At 30.8% G+C, this 11016-nt stretch overlaps 1 protein-coding gene across 1 annotated transcript in view; it reads right to left on the bottom strand.

The window, feature by feature from the left end:
• LOC106463453 (DNA-dependent protein kinase catalytic subunit-like) overlaps positions 1–11016 on the bottom strand; it is a 169878-nt gene that overhangs the window by 5836 nt on the left and 153026 nt on the right. Inside the window, exons 82-86 of the mRNA XM_022390945.1 lie at positions 7647–7788; positions 5796–5863; positions 2969–3189; positions 2285–2371; positions 991–1143 (exon numbers count right to left, since the gene is read on the bottom strand). Of these exons, the coding sequence (XP_022246653.1) occupies positions 991–1143; positions 2285–2371; positions 2969–3189; positions 5796–5863; positions 7647–7788 (671 nt within the window). The remainder of the gene's footprint in view (positions 1–990; positions 1144–2284; positions 2372–2968; positions 3190–5795; positions 5864–7646; positions 7789–11016) is intronic.

Below are 11016 nucleotides of genomic sequence, written 5' to 3'. Positions count from 1 at the left end.
AAAAAAAACTTTATGCAGGAACCTCAACCAACGTTATCATTTTTCCTAATCTAAAAATGTATTTCCACTGACACTTATAGCTAGCTATTTCTCAATCTCCATCTTCCATTGTTTTTGCCAGCTAAACATTGTGTTCGCTTACTCCAGTCTCTTATATGCCACTCGACTGCCCTTAGCAATATCTAATTTGCAAAACTTTACACTGGCCCTCTCACACCCTCTATGCAGGTACTGTATATAAGCATTGTATGCAGACAATACAATCACTTTTTCGAGACTTACCCCATCCCGGTCACTAACACCGACTCTTAGTGGGGAGGAAGGGAGGGAGAGTGTCAGTATAGGTAAGTATGTTTGGAAATACATTTTCAGATTAGGAAAATGATAACTTCCAAAACATACGTACCTACACTGCCATTTAAAGCTAAAATTTCACATTGAGAAGGTGGAGGGGCCGGTGAGGGTGTAGTTTATACATAGTGTCTGCATAGAACAAAGGTGTACCACGAGGAGTGGTACCCAAGTGGGGAAAACCACACTATATCCAGAACAGGTATGCTCATCATCCAAAACTACTGAAAAGTGAAAAGGGTGGAATATTACACAAGTATGATGGCCCAGCCCCAACCACACAGCTGAGGTTCCACGCCTCGGGCCTGGATTTAAGGGATCATGGTACCCATATCCCATGTTGGTGGCCAGGGTAGTTGGATCGCATTTGGAGTTGAATCTGTGAAGAGTTTGTTTGTTGTTAAGTGCAACGCTGCAAGCACATTTAGGAGAGTTCTGGTAGGTATTAATTGTCTACAGTGGAAGTTGACTTTGTATATATAAACATGTATGTAATTATATAATCTTCATAGCATTATTTTCATCGACTTACTTTCACAAAAATATTGGTAAAGTGTTTATAAGTACATATTATACCAAATATTGAATGAAAAATATTTCCTTTTACATTTAAAAGACAATTATGGCAGTAATAATTACTTCATGATATCACTTGGAACGAGGTCCACCACTTCTTGAAATGCTTTAAGTGTCTCTTTCCTTCCAAGTTTTCTGTAAGCATTCCTGCTTACTTCTTGAGGCGATTTGCTCAATGACTTCATGTAACTATGAAATTTTTTTTCTGCCTGATTGCTGGAAAATTAAAAGCACTATTTTATCACAGATTTTAGGCTAAACTGCAAATGGTGCAATCATGTATATGCAAGATATTGAAAAGTATAGCAAAACAATTTCTGAACAGTCACAAAACTTTTACACAATTGTTCAGCATACTCTTTACTGAAATTCTACAAACATATATGTCAATCTATGTGCACAACTGTATCAATTACTATATATATATGTTTACATAAAACCATCTTTAGCCTTATCACTTTTTTTGTAGAACAGTAATTTCTGTGAAAAAGGAAAATTTATTTTTTTCACCACAAATAAATTACTATTGAGAAGTTATACTACCTTGGCCTATCAAAATTAAATCTTTAGTTAAAAACTGTGCCAGAAGTCTTTCAAAAAATGTAAACAACTGGTGTAGTATTACACAGAGTCATTAAATTATAAGTTTATCACTTTTGCCTTCAAAATCAGTGGAATTTTAAAATCAATATATTAACTGAAGACCCATGAAAATTTTTCTAAAATAAATTAATGAAAACAGACATTAAGTGATCACACTTTACAAGTGGGTATAATGGATAAAGTTAAACTAATAATGGTTAAACTATGTTACCATACATAGACAATTCAAGATCCTGTCAAACAATATTTTTGTGATACTATAATTATAGGACTTTAGTTACATACAACACTTTAAAATAACTTCATTGTTATCCATTCTAATACTGAAAAAAAACTATAACATGTAGGGACCATTATGTTTTTGTTTATTGCGAAGCTAAACAATGGGTTATCAGTGCTGTGCCCACTGTGAGTACTGACACCCAATTTTTAGCATTATAAGCCCTCAGACTCGCTGCTGAGCTACTGAAGGGGACAGGAATATTAAGTAAAAAGTTTCAATTTTAAAAATGGGATTTAACATTTTCTACTATATCAATACATTCATCCACAATTACCCACAGACTCTAATCTGCCTCTGTTTGTGTCAATACACAAACACACTTTTTAATGACACTGTTCACCAACTCTGGAAATTTTGTTTAATATAATTACAATGTTTGTAATAAATCTTTAATTTTATAAATAAATTCCAAAATATTTTTTCATCACAAAGTTTTAAAGATATTGATCACACAACATATCTAATTCTTACATTCTTTCCTGGTCTTTCTTTGTGAACATGTCTCCCAAGAACTGGTTTAGCACAACTGTATTGTCAACCCACTCAATCAGTCCAAGTCTGGAGAGCAATAAAATATGATTTCATGTTCTTTCCTTTATATTAATCTTAAGTGTGAAAAGTTACTTCAGATAAAAACAGTTTACTTCATACTAAAACTGTTTTTAAGACTCATAATGTAGGTAAATTAATATGTAGACTGTTCTCTATGTTAAAATACTTTTCATTTTTATATAAGCTTTCAGCCCTCTTAGACAAGCCTTAATGATGCCCGATGAAGGCTCTGGTAAGAGGGCCGAAAACTCACAAATAAAAGAAAAGTATTTTAATGTAGAGAACATGTATAAATAGACACATTACCAAAACTAATAAATTGAAGAATATCTTTAATATAAAAAATAACTTCATAGTCTTTACTAAAATATAAAAAATATCATCCAATAATATGGCAAACAAAAAATGATTTATCAAAATTAAGTGAAAAAAACGGAGAATGTATACAAAGCTGAATCATTTCACCATAATTATGCTTTCAATTCATTTTATAATATTTATTTATCTAGGATTACATACAATCTATAAGAATTGATGAGATAGCAAAGATTATTAGTCTATGTATCAAAAGTCTATACGAATATAAGTCTAATGTTTATTTACCTTGTAGTTAATGGAATGACTTTATATGTGGCTAGGCTGAGATGGCGAAATGAACATGCAGGATCACCTGCATAAATACCATTCATCACAGAGAACAGATGTTCTATTCTGTTGTCCTGGCGAAGATCTTCTTGTGCTTTGACTAGAAATTTATACTCTTTTTCATCATTTCCCCGGATTGTGAGAGTTCGTGGTCGGGTGAGGGAATTCAGAATTCTTACCTGTTAAACGTTTGAATCATTAAAACAAATTTTACAACAAGGATTGAAATTACACAACTGAAGAAACAACCACATACTGAAAGTTAATAAATATTGTATAGTCTAAAATTCTATAAGGGCACAAGAAAGGGTAAGAAATTCCAAACTACTGTGTTTACAATTCTATTATAACAATGCAAGTTTCATTTGTTGGGTAATTTCTTTAGAACTTTAATTTGCATGTGCATAATACTGTTGAAAGTACAAGAACACACTTGTCAAGGAACATCATACAAATCTGTTATTATTTGTTTATATAACACATCATGTGAAACGTCATGGTACTAAAGGCATAACGGTGTTGTTTTTTAAGTTGTACTTTCATTCAAGCTGAAAATGTATTATCAGATATATGTTATCATCAAGAAATAAATCCACACCATGATTGATGTTTGTGTCAATGAAAGTCTGACCTAATACATGGACAGTCATCATACAACTAAGATTTATACCTGATGAGGTGGAAAAAAAAAAGTATTTGACACTTAAAAACATAAGGCAAACTATATATATACAAAACATTTTTGTAAAAATCAAACTACAATAACATAGTGTAAGAATTAAGAAAAAAATTACTATAACTCTCAGTTTCTTTCAGTGTGAAGTAAAATGAATAGAGAAGTAATTTTTTTTTAAATAAAACAATGTAATCAAAAAAATATAGATGTTATAACTTTTAATATATTAAGTATGCATTCATGAAATTTGGCAAGTTTTTAGTAAGGTTAACAAGACTTTTGTACAAAATGAATGAGATTTTTTGAAAAAATATTTCTTACTAAAGCTTTATTTGTGAATTTATAATCAGAGTATGACTTAGACTCTTGTCTAGCCTGAATGCAAGGTGATTTTCACGTTAAGATTAAAAAACTTTTAATCTTAAAGTTTTCATATTTCATTTGCAACTTCCTTAATGGATATGAAGTTTTTTCAGCAAAACTTTACATTTCATCTCTTATTTTTGTCTACCCTAAGACTATACAGACTCGATCCATTTCACTGATCCTGTAACCATCACACAAAACAAATGAAATAAATCTAAATTTCCCTTTTTTCTTTCTGTAATAACTGCAGATTGGAACAGAAAATTACAATTATTTATCTCAAACAGCTCCAGGCTCATAACAATATACATCTCTTTTTATTGTATTACTGCTTCTTGAGCTATGCCTAACAACTAAACCCAAATAACAAGCTGTAAAAAAAACACTGCGTGCATAGCTGAAGTTACAGTATTTAATTATGTAATGCATGTACAGCTCACATGCAGATCTTGTTGAGAAATGTTTAAGTTTTTTTATCTAAACTTCTAAGTTTCTAATTTTTTAATTCAAGTTAGTTTTATAACAATATATATATATATATATATATTTAAAAACCATGAAATTTAGTACTTGCATCTGGCCTTTTTTTTTTTCTCGCCCCCAAAAAAACTTAATCCTACTTTTTTTTGTAACGATGGTGGTAGTAAATAAAATCACTTTTATTTATTTCAAATATACAATTAACAACATAAAACAACAACCTGCACAAAGCATAGAATGTGCCCATAATTATAACTTAACTGACTTTCTAAATAAGGAATAAGTAGGCTTAAAAAAAATTCACTTGCCTAGTCGACGTGAACTTGGCAATAGTAACAATGAGTCTGTAGGTTGAATAATTCAAACACTGTCCTCAGAATGAGTTATCATTATATTAATCAGCAAATTAAAATTATCTTTCAGTTTGTTAATAAATAATCCAAGGGCAAATGTCAGAGAGAGAATTACTGACATTTTCTGAAAGATAAGATGTGAAAGGGTGGCAATAAAAATGAGTTTGACTTTCTGGAATATATCTCTGTAAATCAAGAAAATGGAAGACTATGAAATGAGAATATCCCTTAGTAATGTCTATACTATAAACGTGTAATTTATGTTAAACTCAGGATATCATATAGGTGTGATGACAAAATTGAAAATGGGCAATTCGGAGCAAACAAGTTTGATGTGTTACAGACAAGTGAAGATTGAGTATTTAAATATTTTCCTTTCAAATTAATAAATTAAAACTTATACATATAATAAAACTTGAGTTATTAACTGTGTTTTCATGCCAAGCTTAGTGGTATACAACTAACGTTTGAATGTAACTCTGTAAAAACTTTGACCTTCCCATGTTCAGAGGGTTAAAGCAAATCTGACAGTTTGTAGTGCTTAAATATTTCTATGTACAAATAGATAACTTGTTTTAGCCCTTAATTTTAACATGTTTTTTGTAATGATTTTAACTTTGTAATTCTTAGTCTCGTTTGGTGTTACATATTAATATGAACTTTATAGTATCATATTTTTGTGGAGCCCAGTGTCATTTTGAAAACAAACAACAAGGTGGGTGGTGTATGTAAAAGAATAGTTCACAAGCTCTATTAAAAATGATGCATGTGGCTGTTAGGAACAATTATTTTTTTAATTTTAATTTCCTTTGTTGGAAGAATATAAATTTCTATTTCTAAATAAAATAAAATGCATAACACTAAAAACAATATTAATTCACATTAATATAAAAAACAAAAATATACTTACACCCTGGTCAAACCCAGAAACTTTCACATGATACTCTGGTATGGGCTTTGCTGTCCCAGTATACTGGCCTAAACAGTATATGCAAAAAACAACTTTATGTAGTTTTTGTTTCTATAAAAAAATTAAAACATGATTGAAACTTAACTTACAGATGAGAAAGATATTGTTCACGATGTAAGATACAACCTCACATTTTATTTGAATACAGCATGAGCTTAAGAAATCTTACACTTATATGCTACAAGCTGAAATACCCAATGTTTAAACTTAATTAAAACAATGTAAGTTTAACAGCAATCATATATTTCAAAGTAATAACTTGAACATAAACTTTATCTCAAAATTTTAAAATTATAACAAAGCTTCTTCACAAACAACATTTGCAGTTTGCTTTCCACCTACCAACAAATAACGATTTTGAGGTGATCCCACCCTTGAATACCTACACCTCACTGATCATCGGAAAAGCATGGTTGTTTGAGAAACAATCCAGCAACTTTCATACTTTGACCTTGAATACTTTTAGAATATTCAACATCGTCTGAAGCATCAATCTGCCAAGATTGTTTGAAATTGACTCAATAGGGTGGGAATAATTAACCAACATGTTTTACAAAATAGAAATAAGGTTAAGTTCAATTTTGACCCCTTTAGGACATTCCCCATAGTTCATAGTGTTTACATATACATTTTGGTTGAGATTGGCCCAATAGGTTCCGACAAGTTAGGGTGCAAACAAACACACATTTCATCTTTATATATAGAGAGATTTAACAACTACTGAAAAACGTTTTAACCAATAAAAAACATGGGAAAACGTGACTTTAAAGTGATTTATTACGTTAATAGATTTAAACATTAATTCCTACTTTAATATTGTAGAAAAAAATTACAAAATAAATAACTAATATTGTAGAAAAAATAGTTTAGTTAAGATTTAAAATGCAATGTTTCATGTACGCCAAATTCGGTTCACACAAAACTGTATTTTTTTTTATAATTCCTGACACTGTGACATTCAATAACAGAACTATACAGACCAAAAATTATGTTACTTTTGGTTCAGCTACAAAATATGCAATTCTTTTGTTGCAGCAATTACAAGAACATGCAAGTGAACATATACACTCACACACAAAGGGTGGCCCAAAAGAAATCAAATTCTGGAACATCTATTTCCTGATGTTAATATCTGTTCAGACAACACACCGTAAACAATTAACATAAATGAAAATGGAATAGGACAGTTCGGAGAGAGAAAACAAGAGAGTAATTTCCTGTCACAACTGTTTAAAGTTATTGCTACAAGAGTATAATTTCCTGTCACAACTGTTTAAAGTTATTGCTACAAGAGTAATAATTTCCTGTCACAACTGTTTAAAGTTATTGCTACAAGAGAATAATTTCCTGTCACAACTGTTTAAAGTTATTGCTACAAGAGAATAATTTCCTGTCACAAATGTTTAAAGTTATTGTTACAGGAGAATAATTTCCTGCCACAACTGTTTAAAGTTATTGTTACAAGAGAATAATTTTCTGCCACAACTGTTTAAAGTTATTGTTACAAGAGAATAATTTCCTGCTACAACTGTTTAAAGTTATTGCTACAAAGATTTGTCACAAAATAGTCATGTTCAAAGTGTCCTTCACCTGCGTTTACGCACTCTGTGGACACGAAACACTTTCTTCAATGGTTCAATCATCTCCAATACCAAGAAAAAACTAATATTCACAGTGCATCAAAATCCCATTACTTTGTGGTCATACGTGTATATATATGTATTTTTTTTTGTTTATACTATACATTTATATGAGCAATTCTACAAATACTTCTAAATTCATGTTCTGTACCTGGAATTTCAAGTTCATCTTGGTATTTGAAAGGATGAAAATCACTTAACCATAGTGATATGTCCTTTAATCTAACACTACCCACATTCAAGCACGTTTTTTTCATTTCTTCAACCAAACGATTCGATTTTTCAGAGAACTCCTACAGAATATAAGATTTATCAATTAAATAATTGGGTTAAAGTTAAAGAACAAACAAATTATAAGCACTAATACAGTATAAATAGATATTAAAATGATAACGTCTGAAATTTGCATGTTTTTTTACCATACTTTTGTTCAATTGGAGAAGTAAACACATGACTAGAAAAAACATCAAAGCTTATTATTTTCTGTTAATTAGTCAACTACTTGTCAGTGAAGTTTCTTCATTATTAATACATCAGGATTCAAACTAGCAGGTTAATGCTAAAAACATAAATGGATGCATGCTATAACAACGACTTGGAAGTATCTCTGCTTCAAACGACTGTCATAAAGCAGTCCCCTAAACGCACTGTAAAGAATAATATAATACAACTCATTCATGAAACAGTAGGCAGCTTCCATGATCAGACCCTACTACAGAAAGTGATGCCTCAGGTTGATTTTAGCACACAAACCCAACTGAATTTAGTATTATTACATTGTGAAAATAAGCTATGTCTCACAAATGCTTTTAATTGGTGTCAAGTTTTAGCCTTAGGCCTACACCAGACACAAATGAAGATAACGACAAACAATGGAACAAATGATTGTACATTTCAACAAATGCAAGTTATGTAACAAAAATAAACAAATTATATTAAAGGAAACATTTTGTAAATGTAATAGAAGAAAATGAGCTATAGACTATTATTTCAAAATAAAATTTTACACGAACAACAAGTGTGTGCGTTCGTGAAAATAAAGGTATGTAATTACACTCAGATAATTAATCAATGTTTGTAATCCCAGCCCATACATACATACATTATCAAGAAAGGCCAATAAGCATGCTTATTTATACATTGATATTATTCAAACATGTTGATTACATGGAGATCTACAGTCAAATATTTGTGGTCCAGTATGATTGTGTTCAGTTTTCTTTGCTTTCACTAAAGTTGTGCTGGGTTAACGGTTACCCAATAGTTGTTTTGTCAGAACTTTAAAAATTTGAAGGATCAGAGTTGAGGCATACAACCCTCAAATTTTGTTACACAGCAATAATTGTTTTACTACAGGAGGGTGTGTAGGTTCCACTGTGTGTCCCCTTTTACATACAGGTGAGGTGGTAAACTGGCTTGTCATTTTTGCCTTTAATCATTATATTGAGATGTATTGATTGTTCGAGGGTAAACTGAATGTGGAGAGTTTTGTTGATTCACACGGTTTTACAAATTACTTAATTCTACAGAAGAATGAGTCCAGACACCAAAAACATGATCAATGTAACAAAGACAAAGATGTATTTGTAGAGGGGCATTATAGGGGCCTTTAATTCTAGGATGTGCATGAAGATGACTGCAAGTGGTGGAGGAAAACAATTTCCTACAGGTAGTAGTTGATTCCAAACCTAAAATACTTATTTACGAGGATGAATCTAAACAAGTTTTCTAAGTAAGTTAAACTGAAACTAAAGGTTGTTTTTTCAGATTACGTAAATTTTAATTCTTTTCTCTACTGGTATTTTGCTGTAGAGTAATCTAACATCTAAAGTAAACAAAATACTCCTATAAGGAAGAGTGTCAGGGAACTTGTTGTAGAGTTTATCAAGGAATAAAGTAGAATTATTTATATGTTCAGGGATGAACTGTAACAACTGTGTTAAAATATTTTCAATCAGTCATGACATTCGTTCACAAGGGCTGTTAGGGTTAGAAACAATGAGCCTTAAAGGTATATCCTCATTATGATCTTGAGGTAAATCATACCATTCAGGATATTGTGAATGTCTAGGTGTTAAGGTTAAAAATAATTTATCATCTGTTACATTTTTAAAGTCAGAGTTTAATATATTTTTTGCAGGTATCTCTACTTTTTTTAGTTGGGTCATTATTACACGGTTCATAGTATGAAGCATCGAAAAGCAAATTACTGGCTTTATGAACGTAATCTTTTTCTAAAATAGCAAATCCCTTCCCTTCATCTGTTATTTTGGTTATAAGGAGAGTGTTAATTTTAAGTTCATCTAAATCATTTTTCCATTCTCTATTGAGATTGGATTATATAGAATTCCCAAGCCGAGATGAGTAGATTTCCATTATGCCCTGTACGAGTTAATTGCTGTTCAGTGTGTGTGAGTCAGTCAGTGGTGGTTGTTTGTTAAAGTCTTTGAAGGGACACTTAAGTCCAGTAGCATATGTATCAGTTAAATCCACATCATTTATATTTGTGTTGTTGATATTTTCCTGGTCCTTTTGTATTTAAATCATACACAGTTTCGAAGCCTATTTCAACACCACATTACTACTGATGGAAAAGTTTAGTTCTTTAGATAGCAAAGTTAGCACTGCAGACAGTAGCTCAGTGGTAGTTATTATAATCACTTGTTTGAGAATACAGAAATAATTCATATTGCATAACTTATTTTTTCACAAAGCAATAATATCTGTAAACATTCTCAGAAGAACACGATCCACTTTAAATACAAAATTTAGTATGTTCAAACCTGCAATTAACATTTCTAGATATAAAATATTAAGTATTGAAGAGTGATGTAAATGAACAGTACGGGAGAGTAAAGTAAATATATAGACAGGAGAGTAAGGTAAATATATAGACAGGAGAGTAATGTAAGTATACTGTAAAGGAGAGTTAGGTAAATATATAGACAGGAGAGTAATGTAAGTATACAACATAGGAGAGTAAGGTAAATATATAAACAGGAGAGTAAGGTAAATATATAGACAGGAGAGTAATATAAATATACAACATAGGAGAGTAAGGTAAATATATAAATAGGAGAGTAAGGTAAATATATAGATAGGAGAGTAAGGTAAATATATAGACAGGAGAGTAATATAAATATACAACACAGGAGAGTAAGGTAAATATATAGACAGGACAGTAATGTAAGTATTCTGTAAAGGAGAGTTAGGTAAATATATAGATAGGAGAGTAAGGTAAATACAGTGTAGGAGAGAAAGTAAGTGTATAGAGGGGAGAAAGAAGTTAAATATATAGATAGGAGAGTTAGGTAAATATATAGACAGGAGAGTAATGTAAATATACAACATAGGAGAGTAAGGTAAATATATAGACAGGAGAGTAATGTAAGTATACTGTAAAGGTGAGTTAGGTAAATATATAGATAGGAGAATAAGTTAAATATATAGACAGGAGAGTAATGTAAATATACAACATAGGAGAGTAAGGTAAATATATAGACAGGAGAGTAATGTAAGTA

The sequence above is a fragment of the Limulus polyphemus genome, unplaced genomic scaffold, assembly GCF_000517525.1.
Source record: "Limulus polyphemus unplaced genomic scaffold, Limulus_polyphemus-2.1.2 Scaffold1412, whole genome shotgun sequence".
Lineage (NCBI taxonomy): Eukaryota > Metazoa > Arthropoda > Merostomata > Xiphosura > Limulidae > Limulus > Limulus polyphemus.
This window is presented reverse-complemented; position numbering and strand designations above follow the sequence as displayed.